The sequence below is a fragment of the Nematolebias whitei genome, chromosome 3, assembly GCF_014905685.2.
Source record: "Nematolebias whitei isolate Nwh7 chromosome 3, NemWhi1, whole genome shotgun sequence".
NCBI lineage: Eukaryota > Metazoa > Chordata > Actinopteri > Cyprinodontiformes > Rivulidae > Nematolebias > Nematolebias whitei.
The window spans coordinates 38,510,157-38,529,099 of NC_056500.1; the positions used below are offsets into that span (position 1 = coordinate 38,510,157).

Sequence of the window (18,943 nt, forward strand, 5' to 3'; positions counted from 1 at the left end):
TTGGCCGAACTCTGACAATTCAACAAACTTGAGCGTAGTTCATGGGAAAACAGAAGAGAGATATATATATATATATATTACTATTCCTACTTTGCAGTTTTTCACTTATCATAGTGTTGGACTGAAAAAGGGATTACTGTAATCTGAAAATGTTGGGTGTCTCTTGTTTGGCCCCCAGCGTGGACGCATCCTGGTGTCGCTGTGCTACAACACAGAGAAAGGCTGCCTGCTGGTTGGGATCATACGCTGCGCCCACCTGGCCGCCATGGACTCCAACGGCTACTCTGACCCCTTCGTCAAAATGTAAGTCACCTCCCACATTCATGAACATCCCATGAACTACGCTCAAGTTTGTTGAATTGTCAGAGTTCGGCCAAACTGTGGACAGAAAGATCAGCATAGGAGACGCACTGGTCTGATCAGTCGTAACTTTAAAGAGGAGATTGTAACGATAACTCCACAGATATCTGAACCATTAGTTGTCATTTAGAGACAATAACAGAAGACAAAGCCCTTCAAATCGAGTACATTGATGGAAACGGCATGGTCAATAAAAACTGAAAAAGGGACAGTTCTCATCTTTCGAAGTGAGGTTTGATTCACGCCTCACTTGCATATAGCTGTTTGAACAACCTCAGTTTGGAGGAGCAGAGTTTGTTCTGCAGCAGTTGGGGACAGTCAGTATTGCCAGCTGGCTCCAAAGAAACCTGTGCATTAAAGGGAAGGAGTCTAAATCTGCAAAAGTTAGTATTTACAGAATAAATGTTGAATGAGAATATGCATATATGTTCATAGATGTATGCAAGTATATACCCCGTATATACAGAGTGAATGAAAGTGAAATATGCAGATGTATTATGACAGCAGCAAATAATATAATATATGCAATTCGAGTATGAATAGTGCAGACTGCACAAATATACAGATGTGATAAATATTGCAACATTAAGAACAAAGTACCATGTGTATTTAAAGTGACGTTATTACTGTGATGAGTTCAATAATGTTACAGCCTCGGGAAAGAAGCTCTTTCTGTGTCTGTTGTTGCAGGAGCAGAGGCTCCTGTAACGCTGAACAGATGGTAGGAGATTAAAAAGTCCATAGTTAAAATGAGAAACGTCCTTGATAATGTTCCTCTCCTGGCCCAGGCAATGCTTGTGGTAGATGCACTAAATTGTGGGTAACTGAGTGCCAGTGATGCATTGGGCAGTTTGTATATATGTGATGCTCAGGTGTTTCATTTCAGTAATCATTTTTCCAAGCCTTCTTATTGTCCTGGCTCTCAGTCTGTCTTTGTTCCATTGTCCGTTTTCCTCCCTGCTTCTTCTCCTTGGGGCACTATATGGGTTGTTTTCACACTATAAATTTTTTTTAATGTAGTAAATTTTCAGGCTCTTTAGCTTTGTGTTTCAAATAAAAATGTCTGTTTCTGGTTCCTGGCTCCATATCTGCATCTTTCATACTGCATCTTCATGCCAGAACTCTTGAACCTAATACCCGACCTGTTCATGTGAACACTACGTTAGAAATCTGTACTTTGCTGTAAGTTTTATCACATTCCTGCAAAAACCTTGGGGTTTTCTTCCCACATAACCCATTACTATACCAATTCTTCTGTCTGTCCATCTTTTTTTGACCTTCAGCAAATTGAGGCAAAGGGCCAACCATCCTGAGCCTGGTTCTGGTTCTGCTTTATTGTGTGACTGTTTCTAAATCATTCTCACCTTTGAGATCCATTCTTCTTCCATATGTTTTTCGGCTTGTACCTCGTTCTGCAGTTTTTGTGCTATTTCAACAGTTCGTGTATCAAAACGTTCAGCTCCTTCTGGACATTCCTGCTGTGACTTTTGGTATTTGTCTAATTTTCACTTTTTGAAATATTTAGCTTTGTCTGCCGTATTTTCCCCATAGAAAATGAATGGTGCTCTCTTTGAACTTTTTGAGCTGTTTAAAAACCTTTTACTACTCGTTTCAGCTTTTGTTCTGCTTCTGCTTCAGCTTTATTCTGCTTCTTTGGGCTATTTTCGAATTCCTTCAGCTCCTTTCAACTTCTTTCTGCTCATTTAAACTTTTGTATGGATAATCAGCAGCACAGATAAAGAGACATATATCACCAATTAAAGTGGCATTACAGTGATTTTTTTTTTCTAGTTAGGGAATCATGAGTCTAACAGCTTCAGGGTATAAGCTGTTCCTCAGTCTGTTCAGTGCCCTGAGATGACTTCTGTTGTTACTTGGCACTATATAAATAAACTGGATTGAAATAAAACTGAATAGTGGTTCTACACTTAATGCTCTGCAACTTCCTGCATAAGGAGAGTGGGGCAAAAAATGAGTGTGTTGGGTGAGTGGGGTCCTTCGTGATGCAGGTGGCCCTCTTCTTGCATCTGGAGGTGTAGATGTTTGTGATGGTGGGGAGGATGACTCCAACAGTTTTCTGTGCAGTCCTCACCACTCTCTGCAGAAATTTAATCTCTCCAGCTGTGCAGCCTCCATGCCACAGGTTGATGCTGGAACACAGGATGCTCTCCGCTGCACACCTGTAGAAGGAGGTGAGGACTGAGTTTTCCGGTCCAGCTTGGCTTAGTTGCCTGAGGAAGTAGAGTCTCTGATGAGCTTTCTTGATCAGGCTGGTAGTGTTGTTGCCCCAGCTGAGATTGTCATTCATGTGCACACCCAAGTACTTGTAGCTGGAGACCACTTCCACCGCAGATCCTCCAATGTGCAGGGAGCGGGGGTAAGTGTGTTTGCACCTTCTGAAATCCACAAAAATCTCCTTCGTCTTCTTCACATTGATGGCAAGGTTGTTCTTCCTGCACCAGCTCTCCAGGTGTTCCACCTCCTGCCTGTAACTGGACTCATCATTGTTTATGATGCATTCCACTGTATAAACTTTACAATGGGTATGTTTACATGGACATAAGTAACTGGATCAAATGGCTGGTCGGAATAAAAGTGTGTCATGTAAACGCTCCGTTCGGGTTATTTTTTGTGTATTTGGCGCGATCCGTTATAATTTGTGATCAGAACAAAACGGGTGGTCTACGCCGATCTGAAACCCGATCGGTGCGCATGTAAACGCTTGATCTGTTCGTTTTTATCTGATGGTGAAAAACTGACCTGACTGCGCATGTGCAACTTTGCCATTTCCGCCTGGCTAACGCTAATAATATTAGCATGTCAGGGAAGTAAAACTGGTCGGTGAGCGACACAACATTTCTACTAGAAACTTTTAAAGAGCTCAAAATGATTTCTATTACCTGTAGCTCAGTCAGGGAGTGCAATAACGTCTCCACCATCATTAAAACCTGTTGCGGGTCCATTTTGGGTGCTCAGGTTTGTTTACGTTCACCTGGAAGTAGAACTTCTTCTTCGGTGTTTTTTTTAAGGAGAGTTTACCACTCTGCGCATGTCAGTACTGCTGTTCAGAACAAAGCCCGCTGCATGTAAACACTCGTCATGAACAGATTGTGCCCATGTAAACAATACATTTGAATTATTCAAACAGAACACATTTCAATCCGGTCAAAGAATTCTGCGCATGTAAACATAGCTAATGTGACAGCCTGGATAGGTAGGTGTGCAATCACATGCAGAGTGAACAGGAGGGGGCTCAACACACAGCCCTGAGGGGAGACAGTGCTGAGGGTTTTGGTGAAGGAGGATAAGTTGTGGATCCTCACAGACTGCAGTCTGTTTAAAAAGTCCAGGACCCTGTTGCAAATGGAGGGGCTTAGTCCTCGTGTAAGTAGTTTGTCCATCAGGGTTTGGGGGATCATGGTGTTGAAGGCAGATAGATATGAAGTCCACAAAAAGCATACGGTTGTAAGAGTCCTTCTGCTCCAGGTGAGCGAGAGCAGTGTGGACCACAGAGGAGATCTGTTGATCAATTCTTGCGGTATGCATACTGGTGTGGGTCTTTGCTGGTGTCGATGGTAGCTTTTATGTGTGTCATGACCAGTCTTTCAAAGCATTTTGCGACTATCGGGGTGAGGGCTACTGGTCTGTAGTCATCCAGTACAGTCACTGCAGAGCTCTTTGGAACTGGGATGATGGTGGTGGTCTTCAGGTAGGTGGGAACAGTTGCCAGGATAAGGGAGGAGTTAAAGATATTGGCCAGCACCTCTCAGAGCATATCAGCACAATCTCTCAGCACTCTTCCTGGGATGTTGTCTGGACCAGTGAATTTGTGAGGATTAATCCTCTTGAAGGTCCTCCTTACTTCTGCTGGGGTCACGTTGTGGAAATTTTCTTCTGGTGAGGTGAGTTTGGTGCTGGGTGGTCTATATGGGTCTTCAAATCGGGCATAGAACCTGTTAACAGCATCTGGCAGTGAGGAGTCCCTAGGGCATTGTGCATTGTCCTAGGGCATAGTTGCACTTTATGCCCTTCCACATGCTCTATGGGTCCTAGGAGAAGAAATGTCCCTGGATCTGCCATGCATATGTGGCTTTGGCCCTCTTAATATCTGCAACCAGTTCTTTTCTTGCCCTTCCCAGTTCATGTGGGTCACCAGATTTGAAGCCAGCATCCCTGGCTTTCAGCAGAGTACGGACCTCTGCATTCAGCCAGGGTTTCTGGTTTAGGTAGCACATCACAGTTCTGGTGGTAGTGACATCTTCAACACACTTGCTGATGTATCCGAGAACAGCAGATGTGTATTCCTCATGATCGAGTTGTTCCTCATTTACAGCAGCCTCCCTGAAGATCTGCCAGTCTGTGCATGCAAAGCAGTCCTGCAGTACAGAGTTGCTGTCGCTGGGCCACACATTTCATTAATTCATTCAACCTTTATTTATACAGATTAGTCTCATTGAGCCTCGAGGACTCATTTACAAGAGAGACCTGTTTTTGAACAAAGAATGATGACAACAGTAGACAATCGTTAAAAAAAGCATATAAATTGAAAACAAAATAAATTGAATAAAATGATATTAGAAAAAAAACAAAACAAAAACAGCTACATTATAAAGTGATATAAAATACTAAAAACAGGAACATGTCTGAGTTGTTTGAAGTCACTTAGAGAGGTCAAGGTTGAGAGCTTCTGATCTTTTTGCAAGATACAGTATTCCAGGATACAGGAGCAGAGTTGGAGAAGGCCCTTTTGCCTAGTTCAGTCCACACTGAGGGAAGACTGCATGTGATGATGTCCTGAGAGCGCACGCTGTAGCTGCACTCATGTAGTGACATAGGAGGAGATATATAAAGGCAACAGACCAAGAAGTAATTTAAAGATGAAAATGTACCAGTGAGAGAGTCTACATGAAGTTAATGATGACCAGGTAACCAGTGAATACAGGGTGCAATGGTGGGTACAGTAGTTACAGCCAGTTATGAATCTTAATGCACTGTAATAGACAGTGTCCAACATCTGCAGGGTGCTTGCAGGAGTGTTCATGTAAATAATGTCACCGTAGTCAATGGAGGGAAGGAACGTTACAGTTACTTTGAGTTACAGTGTTTCATACAACACACACCAGTTTGTGATGATCTTCTATGTGGGTCTGGAACGTCACAGCAGGGGGTGGTACACAGGGGCCAGAGAAATGGAGATGTGGTCAAAGAGGCCAAGGTGGTGGGGGGTGAGGTTGGGGGTAGGGGTTACGGCTCTATACTGTATGTGTCTCCTATGTTGGTATAAACACAGTCAAATATGTTATTTCCCCATGTTGGAATGGTCATATACTGATAGAGTCTTGGCAGTGTGCTAGATTTACATGATTAAAGTCCCCAGCCACCACATAAAAAATGTCCAGATGCTTATTTTGAAGAGAGCTGATGTTAACATGTAGCTCACTCGGTGTGTCTTTAGCTTTAGCATCCGGATCAATATAGACACCAATGACATATACTATCATTGTCATTTATGTGTCCCTGCTCTATTTAACATTTTCTCCACATTTCTACTGTTTTTCCTGCTGCTTTCAGCTTTTATTTTTCTCCTGCTTTCAGTAAATGTCAGCTGTTCAAATTGAACTCACATTAAAAGTTCAGTGATTAAACCTTTTCATATGGTTTCAGCAAAAGTTATTTGGCAATAAGCACCCACGCTGCATTTCCACAGGAAGTGCCATTTCTCTGGTTCTAATTGGAATGAGTTGACAGAGATCACACATAAATTTGGATCTGTTTTGGACTGAATTAGAATTTGTGATTTAAACTTTTTTATTGTTTAGTTCTTTATATCAAGCCCTAAGATGACTTCTGTTGTGAATTGCTGCTACAGTCTATAAACAATCTGAAATGAAGTGACCTGGAAGTTTTAAAGCTAACTACTGCTGATATTTGAACTTCTCAACACCTTTTTTAAATATAAATAAACTCACAGGATTCCATGTAAGTGTGTAATATAAACTTTAAAAATTATAAAGGTTTATAAAGTCATGTTGGCATAACCTGCAATAATTTGTTGTTTTGTACATTCCAGTGACATTTTTATATACAGAGAACTTTTGGTATAAAAAAGTTAAATATATTATGAGACACTTTAGGGTCTTTGCATGTTTTATTTGTACTTTAGAATATTAGCACTGTGAAATACTCATAAATTAAGGGTTTTATTTGGTCTTTTTTATTTACAATCATAGTCCTCCACAGCTGTGTTGACTTGAAATCAAAGTTCCTAATTTCTACTAAGTGAGGGTGGTTTAAACAATCAGAGTAACATTTTATTGCCCCAATCAGACCACAAAGAGTTTGCTCTGCACTCTGTTGTGTCAACAATTATCAATGAGTTTAAATTTTGCTGTCCACCAATAATGCCTGCAACCTAATTTTAATGGGGTTTTTTTGAGTTGCAGTGAAGATAAATGATGAAAACAGGATTATTTTTCACCAATTTCTCCATCTGGAGCTGCAGAGGGAAACTGCCTCCATTAAAACATTATCGTTCTAGTTAGGGTGCAGTAAAAGTGTCTTGTTAGTCTCTTATAACTCGACACTCGGCAGCCACAACAAAACGTTCAGAGAATTGCTGAGCAGAGTCGAGGAAACACGAGCAGAGAGTCGCAGGGAACAGAAGGAAAGCAGTCAGCTGACAGATGCTGTAATAAAACGAAAACAAATTGAAGGAAACAATTGTCTGGAAAACATTTTGTACTACTGTATAACAGTTTTGTCACTACAACAAAAAATAGATGTAAATAAAGTTTAATCTCCTTGGAACGTCACCACAGACACTATTGGAAAGATTCATTGTCCAGAATGTGTAAAAACTAGGGGTTGCATGATTCTTATTTTTTTTTAAGTCAACTTCAACATGATAAAAGCCAAGTCGATGTCAACTAGTCTCTGAGATGTCATAGGAACTCAAGACGCTATATCTTATTCACACACAAAAAAACCCCCGTCATATATTATTTACAATAAAAAAGAACAACACAACATTGGGAGTGTATATTTATGCTCCAACCGTTTATAATACTGCAAATGTCACAGGAAAACCAAAACTATTATTAAGCTTCAAAAGTGAAAAAAACATGTGGCATTTAAAAAATTAGACTAAAAACAGGAGGTGCGTGGTGGTGGAATCCACCTCCGCCCGCTGATGCCGCGGCTGGGTCCAGTCCACTTCAGCTTCAGGAGAGTTGCTACAGTGATCCATCTGGACTTTTTTTAATTCTTTCAACCGGCTGGTCAGCACGCGGTCAAACGGCCTTGATCCAAATTGGATCATCAGTCTCGCACGCCCACTGACGCAATCAAAACCCCGACACTGACCCGGCCTGACCATCCAGCACATCATATTTGTCGGGCGCAGGCCCGGGATAAAAATGACAGCTCTAGCCAGCGCCTGGTGACACAATCACGTGACTGCGACTAGACGTGAAATTTAAAAACTCGCGAGATGTCCAAGAATTGACTAGTCGACTAGTCTGTTCAACCCCTAGTAAAAACGTCAATAAGTGTTATTGATTTTCCCAAAGTTCACTCTAATTTCCAACATTGTGCTGTAAAGTTTTCACAGACATTTCTGGATAAATTTTACTCTGAAGTTAAACACAAGCAGTTTTCATTTTGCCATCAAAGGATTTGTGCACGAAAAAACAGCTTCCATTAACCACACATTTAAAATTTATATTTGCAAGTGAGGTAAGATTGGAGGGAGACATCGATAGACTGATAGGTGCAGCTTCTGCAGTATTGTGGACTCTGTGCCGGTCCTTTGTAGTGAAGGGGGAGCTGAGCTACAAGGAGAAGGTCTCTGTTTACCAGTCGGTCTGCATTCCTACCCTCACCTCTGGTCAGGAACTCTGGGTATAGAATAAAATTGTAGGGTGTCTGGGGTCTGGTCCTCTCTTTTGTGTTTCCTCATGTTTGCCAGTCACCCCTCAGTGTTTCTCCTCCATGTGTTCCAACTCTGTTGTACCTGTGTTCAATCTAATCACCACATGTGCCTGTCATTTCACCTTCATTAGTGTCTGTACATATTCAGCCCCTTGGTGTCTTGTCAGTGTCTCTGGATTGCCCTTTCAATGGCTTTGTAATCTGTCTTCCTTTGTGTCCTCCATTTAGTAAGTTAGCTGCCCTGACAACATTTAGTTTTACTTATTTAGAAAATAAACTTTTTACTTATTGTACTGGAGTCTCTCGTCATCTTCCTGCATGTGGGTTCACACATGTACAGCAGATCATGATAGAAATAACCAGATCCTATATCCAGGAGGTCTAAAGGAGTTTTCTCTGCAGGCTAGCTGGACTCTCCTTTAGAGAAAAGGTGAGAAGTTCAGTTCTCCAGGAGAGACTCTGAGTAGAACCGTTGCTTCTCCACATCCAGAGGAACCGGCTAAGGTGGTTCATCTGGTAAGGATGGAACCTGGATGATTCCTGGGGAGGTTTTACAGGCATGTCTGACTGAGAGGACACCCTGGAAAGACTGTCTATCAACTGGTCTGGGAACACCTTGGAGCCCTCCCAGAAGTGCTGGAAGAGGTGGCTGTGGACTGACTATCTGGACCTCCCTGCTCAAGATGCTGCCCACGAGACCTGAGTCTAAAACAAGAGGCTAGATGGATGGATAATCACAAATTTAAAACTCAAATGTTTTCTTTATGCGATAATAAATGTTATCATCGGTTGAGGGTTAAACTTCCTAACGGGCTGAAACTCGTTTGGACTGGTTTGGGCTGACCCAGATGCCAGGAAACACCTCAACCATTTTTAAGTACTGAAAACCACAAATAAGGAAAATATCTGTGATCAGTGTATGTGTTTTTAATTTATTTTCTACATACGTTGTGTTTATGCTTTCTTTGAAACCAGTAAAACAATAGTATAGGTACCACTGGTGGTACTCCAGATTTCTTGTGTATTTTTTTTTGTTGTTTTACCTTTTTCCAAGTTAAAAACAAGTAACTTTCATAACTAAACTGTTACATAAAGCTTATAACAGAGATCGCTCAAAAGATGAGGGGTTCAAGCAATCTTTAGTCCAAATGTAAATGACTAGAAACCAAACTAAACTGGAGATTGTATACAGAACCTCTTTGGATGATGGTTCACTGACCTTCATACTTAAGCATCTCTTGTGAAGAACAGAACCTTTTGAGCAATTCATTGAACCATCACATCTTTAATTGCACTCTTCTATCACGGTTAAGTGGGTGTTTTTGTATCTAGACACCTTTTCAAGTTATTTCAAAGTTTGTCTTTAGAAGTTTGGGACATCCTAAAAGTGGACTTTGGATTCATTGGGTGTTTGGACCATGACCACCTAAGCAAGGCCCAGCTGAGGTCAGCCAGGCGTCTGTGTGCGTTTCTTAGCCAATGCATGAACTGTGGGAACCTTAATTTCACATACCAACCAGGCAGTACGTGTTAGCGAGCTTGTTTATTTCCTAGTTGAAATTTTACACAGATTTTTTTCATTTACCTTTTATTTATACAGGTAGTCTCATTGAGTCATGAGAACTCATTTTCAAGAGAGACCTGTTTTTGGGAGCAGATGGTGGGAGTTAAGGGCCTTGCTCAGGGGCCCAGAGTGGGGAAAATGAGGGTGGAGGCAGATGTAGTTGTTTCACCTTTTCCACCCACATTTTGATGTTGACGGTACCGGGAGTTGAACCTGTGACTTTCCAATTATGCCCATCTTCTCTAACCTCTGTGCCACCGCTTCCCAAATTTTGAGATTTGTGAACACAACTGGTTTATGAGGGCAGTGCTGTGATCTCTGATGCCATCCATCCATCCATGGATGGATGGATGGATGATGCTGTGATCTCTGATGCCGACAGCCTTAAGTGATTTTTGCCTACCTGCTCTTTGCAGAGTCTGAACATATTTAAGTTTTTTATTTTTTTTAATTTAGTTTTTACTTTTAGTTTCTGAATCAAAATGTGAATGTTGTGGCAATTTGGATTTATCTTTTTTTTTTTTTTTTTTAAGAAAGGCTTGTCATTTTAAGACTTACCCGATTGTCCATTTTCACATTTTAGCCAAAATTAAGTCTTATTTTTTTGTTTCATTGATAAATATTTACGCTCTTTAAAGTTTATTGAAATAATTAAGTAAAATAATTACTATAAATTTTCAGGAGTGATCTGTGACAACAAAGTGGCAGCAATGGTCAAAGGAAAAGTTTACAAGACAGTGGTGAGACCAGCTATGTTGAAAATCTGGAGACAGAGACATGGACAAAAAGACAGGGGAAAGAACTGGAAGTGGCAGAAATGAAGATGTTGAGGTTCTCCTTAGGAGTGACAAGGATAGATAAGATTAGGAATGAGATCATCAGAGGTACAGCACAGGTTGAACAACTGGGAGATAAAGTTAGAGAGACCAGACTGAGATGGTTTGGACATGTCCAGAGGAGGGACAGTGGGTATATTAGTAGAAGGATGTTAGAAATGCAGCTAAAACAAAGAGGAGACATATGGATGCAGTTAGAGAGGAAATGGAGGTACGGAAAAGCTGAAAGAAGTACAAGAAAAAATTACCATAAATCTATGTGTCTGTGGCGCTTGTATATATCGTCACTCATTGCTACCACTTGGTAAAGAAAATATGGGTGTATTAATTCAATTCAATTCAAAAATACTTTATTAATCCCAAAGAGAAATTATTTGTTGTTGTAACTCGTTATCCTGATTTCATTAAGAGATGTTATAGATGCTGATGGCTGTACCTGTAGACAGGAAGGATCTCTTGTAAAGGTCCATCTCACAGTGGATTCTAAGAAACCAGCTGCAGATGCCGTCCGATCCGTCCACCCAGACTTGGCTGGCCTCTTGGTTCCCCCGGGCTGTAGGACCACCCGAATGCCAGGCAGAACTCCTCCCAGAGCGATGGCCACTCCTCCCAGCAGTCTGCCGAGCTCCTCGTCACTGCGGACAGCCAACTATAGGTGCCGAGGGACGATCCTGTCCTTCTGCTGTCATGAGCCGTGTTTCCTGCTAGTTCCAGGATCTCAGTGGTCAGATACTCGAGCACAGCTGGCAGGTAGATGAGAATGCGTCCACAGAACATCCTTTTCAACTCATTTGAGATTTGGGGCTGTAGCTGAGATATTATTTGAGTTTTTGAGATGTTAATCAGCTGCTCTTGATTGTAGAAAACTGCCTTGTTGCCATGGTTACGCATCATAACAAATGTCCAAAACTAAAAAAAGTTTCAGTCAAAATCCTTCCAGCTGCACAGCATCTGATACAAGAGGAAACAATCATCCAAAAAATGTGATTTACATCCAGAAAAACAGGAATTAAAGTTTCCAAAAGCAAAATCTCAGAATGAAAGTAACAGAGCTGCTCCAACATGCAGCCACCTTGAGCGGCGCAATTCTAGAACATACATGAGAAATAAAGAAACATGATTTTTTTTTTTACTCCTTTTTCATGTAAAGTGGCAGCAAAGCTGAACCCTGGTCTGTGATTTGTGCAGCCCGGGCTGCGAGGATTGTGTCATTCATGTCTGTTGAAGGGTTTAAGTTAGTGTATTGAAGTTTCTAGGTTCAAGTTAGGTGTTCAAGTAGATCTTTTGAGATGTTTCAGCTTGAGCCTAAAACCCAGAAGACCTACCCTGTAGTGCTGGTTTTTATCATGATGGACTTGGAGAGTTTTCTGAGATGGTGCTGAGAGTACTGCTTTAAAAGCAGGGACAAGAACAGCAAATTAGCCATTGACACAATGTATTTTTTTAATGCTTTCTTTATTCTCCTGTGCTAGTCCTGTCCAAATTAACTGAAAGTGAACTGATCAATGCACAAAAGTCTGGATAATTGAGCAACACAGAGATGCTTAGGATGTATGAAATAACAATAAAACTACAACAAGAAACTACACTCTACTTCTAGCTTTACTTGAAATACCACTTTTTCAACCTGAGGTTAATTTTCTATCATGTTTCTGTCGTTTTTACTGCTCACCCCTGGAAGGCAAATGGACTGTACTGTAGCACCTTTCCATCTAATCAAGGAACTCAAAATGCTTAACAATACAACCTGTGCCCTCGTTTATCTCTAAACACACAGCACATATCTACAAAGCTAATCTGAATTTGTAGAGACTAATCAGATCTTTAGATCACATTCATGCACCGATGGAACACACATCGGAGGCAATGATTGGTTCAGTGGCTTGCCCAGTGACACTTCAACATGTGACTGCTGGTGGAATTGAACCCCCAACTCTCACATTGGAAGACAACTGCTTTAACCACTCAGCCACAGGCAAGCAAGTTTTTGCTGCCTGTTGCTGTCAACTGTTTCATGAATAATTGCGTGGATTTAAACAAAACGTGCACATTATTAGCACTGGATGTGCATCTTCAACATATTAATATTTAAACTGCATAACTCAGTGACTTTCACAGATATTGTGCTAATGTTTTACATGGTAGTAGCTGAGAGTTGTCCCCAACACATACTCTGAGCAATATTGCATGAGACTGCACCTATTGGGGTGGCTGGTGATTAATCTATGGTGAACATAGCATATGGCTAATGCCACCATTATCCCCCACCCCACCCATTTGAATATCTTGCACCAAAAACATTAAGGTTTATTTGTATTCCCTGTTTAATTCCACCCCCCCCTCCCCCCACCCACACACAAAAAACACTCATCTACAAAACAACAGCACGTCGTGGCAGCACAACGGCTCAGTTGTTAGCACTGTTGCCTCACAGCAAGAAGGTCCTGGGTTCAATTCCTGGTTGGACCTGGGGTCTTTCTGTGTGGAGTTTGCATGTTCTTCTCGTGCTTGTGTGGGTTTTCTCTGGGTACTCCGGTTTCCTCCCACAGACCAAAAACATGCATGTTAGGCTGCCTTCAGGCCCAGGCCTCCCTTGCAAAAGTCACTTCAATGGGATTTGTCTGGTTAAATAAAGGTTAATAAACAAACATTCACTATTCAAATCCCTCGGTGTGCCACTTATAAAGTTGTAAATGTATGCAGCTTGGTATAAAACACTAACACTGCCTGAAAATAAAGTATGCAAACATGAAGCAGTTAAGGTAGAACATTGTACAACGTGGTACCTCTGGTGTCCATAAATGTAAAGTGGCCATCTGGAGACTGGGCTGCTTTGGACAAATTAGGGGTTTGAGTGAAAATAAGAGTTTTATTTCACACAAGTTTTACTCAAAGCAGGCTTGAGGTTGTCCTACTTAACACAACTATGCATCACACACTAGTAAACAGGCACACACACTTTGAAGATGTGGAAATACTGTTATGCAAAGTCAAGGATTGTAAACGCAACCAACGTCTCGGTGACTTTCTTCGAGGGCTGAATGGCGACAGATAAAATCCCACACAGCTCATCGTCTTAGCTGTTTGCTGTTCCTCAAACTAGCGGCGCAGAGAGAAGGAGCTCCCACTCAGGACAAGTTCTCCTGAAACAAACGTCACCTTCACGAGTGGGAGGCTTCAAGGTTCTGCAGGGGAAACAACACTTTGCTCAAAGTCCTCCTACGGAAAAACTTTGCAGAGCTCTGAAGCACTTTTTTATTGTCTTTGTTCATGTTTTCCACAGCCTCCTATGAGTCTTACGAACAGCTTTTATTGAGAGAAAATATGAATTATTTTTGACCTAGATGGTGTTTATTTTTGGCCCAAAGACAACGGTTCCTTTGTGAGCCTAACATGTTTATAGCTGAAACGTTTTTTTACTGCCAAGCAAATCTGCATTTCTGTCAGTCAAAAGGCATTCACTTGGCTGTTATACCTTTATTATTCTTTCATCTTTGTTTTTATTTATTTATTTTATGTAAACTAGAGTTTTGCTGCGAGAGAAAATGAACCGATTGGCGCACGTGTCAGGCAGCACCGCTACGTGTTTTGATGCCTCTGCACCGTCGTCTGCAAAGATCTGTGGACACATTTGCATGTCTGTTTGCAGAGATGTGGCTTCAGATGAACGACTGAGGGAAATAATTCTGTCCTTTTTGTTTTAATTGTAAGTTAGGGTTCTTTTTCAGCATTTCACAAAATTAGAACAACAAATCCTGTAGCGGCTAAAATCCTATAATTGAGGCTACTGGTTGCTGTTGTTCCTGGTAGGCTTTGGTTTTACGTGTGCTCAATCAATCAAGATTCACTATGCAGATCTTCAAATCGACTTATAAATCATAAAATCATTTATTTCCCTCACAATGTCCATTTACATTGCAATTTCCATTTAGAAAACAAATAAATCTGCCTTGACTCTAAACTAAGCACAGTAGAAAACTGTTTGCCCCTTCTCATAGCAACACCTGAACTGAATCACACCTGCCCTTAAGTAACCACCTTCTTCTGCTGACATATTCAGTACACACAATGAAATGCACCCCCTAGTGGAGATAAACGCAGAAAAACAAGATAAATGGCTCCTACAAATCCAATTGTTTCAATATTATTATTATGGTTTCTCAATATATTTTGCGTGTGAGTTGACTTTGTAAATGTCTATGATTAAAGTTTGTTTAATCTAATAAACAGCTTTTTTTGAGAGTATGTCACAAGTCATAAGGCTGACTGAGGAGGAGTCCTTCAGAGATGAAGGTTATACAGTACTCCCTCGATTATCGCCGGGGTTATGTTCCAGACGTCACCGCGATAAGTAAGAAACCGTAAAGTAGGAATGTTATATTTATTTTAGTGTTTATATATATTTTAAGACTTTATAAACCCTTCACAAACTCTTGCAATGCTCTAAACTCTCAAACCTACGTTATTTTAACTGCATACATATATGTACTGTGCAGTACTGCAAAGTTTTATATGGGTACTCACCAGCTCTGCAGAACAGCAGCTCTGTTCCGGTCGGGCTCGGTTCTGGTTCTGCAGACCTACCCTGCAGCATTGAAGCCCACCGTCCCGTCCAGATTGGCGTGCACGTGGATAATTGAGCTTCAGGATTATTTGAGACTTCCCTGCCAGTTTTGTGAGTTTAATAGATCGATTGTTACTTCTGACTTTGCGTTGCACAATTTTCCCTCTATTTTGGCAGAAAACAGCAGCTGAAGCACTGTGCAATGTGGGTTTATGAGATTTGCAAATGACTGCTTTTTGTTTTTATGTACATTTTACAAAATGTGCCAGCTAAAATCTCTGATGGCTCTGAAGCAGTTTAGGTGTCCTGCATGTGTTGGTGTGGTGCTGAACCCCTGTCATAAGAAAACTAAATCTGTGGGTCTAAAATATCAGAGTAGAGCCGTTCGCCATCACACGAAGAAGCTGATTCTACTGCACATCTCAGGGCCCTCATTTAAGGAAACCCTTTGGTAAAAGGTAGAAGTGACTTGAGAGTCCTCCGGGTCAGCAGGAGCTGCAGGTGTCGAAGTGTCTGGACATCTTTTTCCTGAGTGACGGTAGAATAGAGCAGGAGATAAATCTATGGATTGGGGCCTCATCCTTAGTAATGAGGGCGTTGCTTCAGTCAGTCGTGGTGAATAAAGAGTTGACTCGATAGCTAATCTCTGGATTTACCGGTCTGTCTACTTTCCAACCCTCACCTGAGGTCATGAGGTTTGGGTTATGCGAGAACCAAATCCTGGATGCAAGCAGCTGAAATGGGCTTCCTTTGGAGGGTGGCCGGGCTCAGCCCTAAAGACAGACTGAGGAGCTCCGACATCCGGAGGAAGCTCAGAGTAGAGCCACTGCTCCTTTACATAGAAAAGTATCAGCTGAGAAGGTGCATCTGATTAAGTTTGAACGCCTCCCTTTGGAGGTTTTCTGGCCACATTCCACTGGTGAGAGGCCCAAGTGAAGGCCCAGAAATCGCTCATGTCTTCTCTGGTCTGGGAGCACCTCAGGGTCCCACCAGAAGGAGCTGGAGTGTCGCTGTGGGGAGAGAGGTCTGGGTTTCTCCTGGACTTGTTGCCTCCACAACCTGACTATGGGTCAGTGGTAGAAGATGGAGTTGGAGACAACAACAGTTATTAGCAACAAAAACAATTTTCTAGAACATATATATTTTGCTGGTCTAATGTTTTTAAATTCTTCACATGTCTCCAGTCCAACAGCCTCCTCCCTGGGTCTTAGAGCGTATTTGTGAGGATAAAAGTGTAAAACGAGACAAAATGACACCTTTTATTTGAACGCACACCGCCTGAAGATACCACCATCAGTAAACAAAATCTCTGTGTGGTTTTATGTTTTATTGAGCCGCGCAGTCACAAAGAACACCTCTGTGGGTCGAACCTGCTCTGTAGAGCGATTAGAGAGGAAGCTGAGACAACAGAGTAAAAACAGGGACTATTTTTAAGGCTGTGACAGTCGTTCAGCCAGTAGTGACTGTTCAAAAGACCCGAAGGTCAGAATGATCTAAAAGCTGATTTGTCTTCCCTGAAGTGGACATCCGGGCTCACGTTAATCCTCCAGACTCCTCACACATCTGAGAAATGTAACAAGGACTTTAACCTTCTGGAGAAAGACATCAGAAGTGATATTTTTACTGCTGACCAGGCAGTTTTCATTGCTCTTCTCACTGAGCTTGTGTGAGGTAAAAATCACAAGTCCCACCCCTCTCCTCGTCCCTGGAGCAGGCTTAAATTTAGCTGCTGTCTTCTAATTGTCATTTGTTCCCGTTATCACTTTTTTCCATTCTTGCTGTTGTTTCAGTAAGTTATTCAGTTTTTTTTGTCTCCAGCTCCCTCTCCCTCATCTCTCCCTGTCACTTTTCACGGAGCAGCTCTCTTTCCTCTCTTTGTTTTTGTTTTCTTCAGTCTGAACTTGCTGTCACGGCTTTTTAGCAGCAGAATTCTCATGACTCCAACGGTTAATGGTGCCAAGTGAGCACTATGACATTTGGCTCAAATGACAAAAAAGGCAAACAAGAGGAAAAAGTGCACTGTGGTCTTTTTATTTGAGATTTTCTTTGCTGTTGACAGTGTTTCGGGGTACGTTCAACCCCGTTCTTCACATTTCATTTCATCCCATCCACACAGACGGACAGAAGGAGAACAAATGTTTACTGTATTTTTCAGCCTATAAGTCACAGTTTTTTTGTATAATTTGCATGCCCTGTGACTTATACACAGAAGCAACTTATTTATGGATGTTTTTTCCATATTTATAAAACAATTTTTGGCTGAGATATAACCGTTTTCATTCATACTGACTAAAAATATTGAACACAACCATTTTCAGCCGCTAGATGGCACTAGAGTAGTATGGCATGCCATTGTGTCATGTAATAGGTAAAAGTGGCTATTAATGACACAATTGGCTTGTCATACTTCGTCCAGCTTGCCTGGAGCAAACCTCAAATCAGCTGCATTTCGTTGCGCCGCCCCAGCAAAATGCAGCTGATTTGACCATTGAAGTGCATTTATTGAGTAAAAGTTCAACCGAGACACACCTTTACTAAAAAGTCGAGCAAACAAACAATTGTTTTTAGGTGGTTATCTTGTTTGATTTTGAAGAAATGCACAGTGAGTCCTCCCATGCACGATCCTACTTCAGTGTATCGGCTTTTGAAGTGCAGCTGATTTGACTGTCAAAGTCATTAATTAAGGTAAATTAGACTGAGACTCACCTTTGCTATAATTCTGAGCAAACAAATATTTGTTTATAAGCGTTAATCTTGTTAAATTCTCGTTAAAGTCCTCCCGTGCATGCTCCCACGACTGCCATTTGATAGCCAATCGATTTTTGGCACAACACCGGCCCACATTTCCGGGTTGTCAGCGGTGACGCGTGATAGATGTGACTTATACACCGAAGTGACGTGTATGGCGGAAAGTACGGTAGTTTGTCTCTGAATGTCAGAGCAGAAATATGAAGGATAGGAAGAAGTTTTGGTTTAAATCTACCCATTTAAAAAGTCATGGCATTTCAACCAGTTTCATGATTTTCAATTCCACTCACTGGTTTAACAATCATAAGAAAAGAACAGTTTTTCATTGTTGCCTGTTCTTATCAGACTTTTGGACGGTCATGTCAGAAGTAAACAGCAAACACACAGTTTGTTGATTAGTTTTCAGTAAATGTTGTTTCGTAAGAAAAACTAGAGACAAAGAGTGGGATAATCCTCACATATCTCCACGGACCAGCCAGCGTGATGAACGACTCCACAGATTTTCTATGGGGCTTTAAACGCCTGTTGGCTGCTGCTGCTTTCAAACTTTTGTTCTTATTTATGGAGTCAAAATTATAAACGCTGGAAGTTGGAGTTGGACTGAGCTGACCCGGAGTCATCAGACCAAAGCAGAAGTGTTAAATGTCCAACATACTACAAACATTCAGATTAAATGTGAACATCTGGTCTTGGTAAGCAACTCCAGAGTGTTATTTAAGCAGTTTAACGTCTTTGGTCCTTCGTTCCATCACATGTTGTAGTTTATTTTGACTCAGCTGATTCTGCTGCTGAGCTAGTACCTGGTTTCTGTCAGGATGACTGGACGAAGGATCGAAATATATGCGAGAAGGCAGGCGATGATGCAGAACAAACTAAGTTTACTGCAGCTCCAGAGGGGTAATTAAACAGGGCTAAACATTCATCCATTTTCTGTCGGGGGGG

General features: G+C 41.5%; 1 protein-coding gene across 1 annotated transcript in view; it reads left to right on the forward strand.

Moving 5' to 3' along the window:
* doc2d (double C2-like domains, delta) overlaps positions 1-18,943 on the forward strand; it is a 96,340-nt gene that overhangs the window by 46,177 nt on the left and 31,220 nt on the right. The window contains exon 8 of the mRNA XM_037674943.1: positions 179-303. Within this exon, the coding sequence (XP_037530871.1) occupies positions 179-303 (125 nt within the window). The remainder of the gene's footprint in view (positions 1-178; positions 304-18,943) is intronic.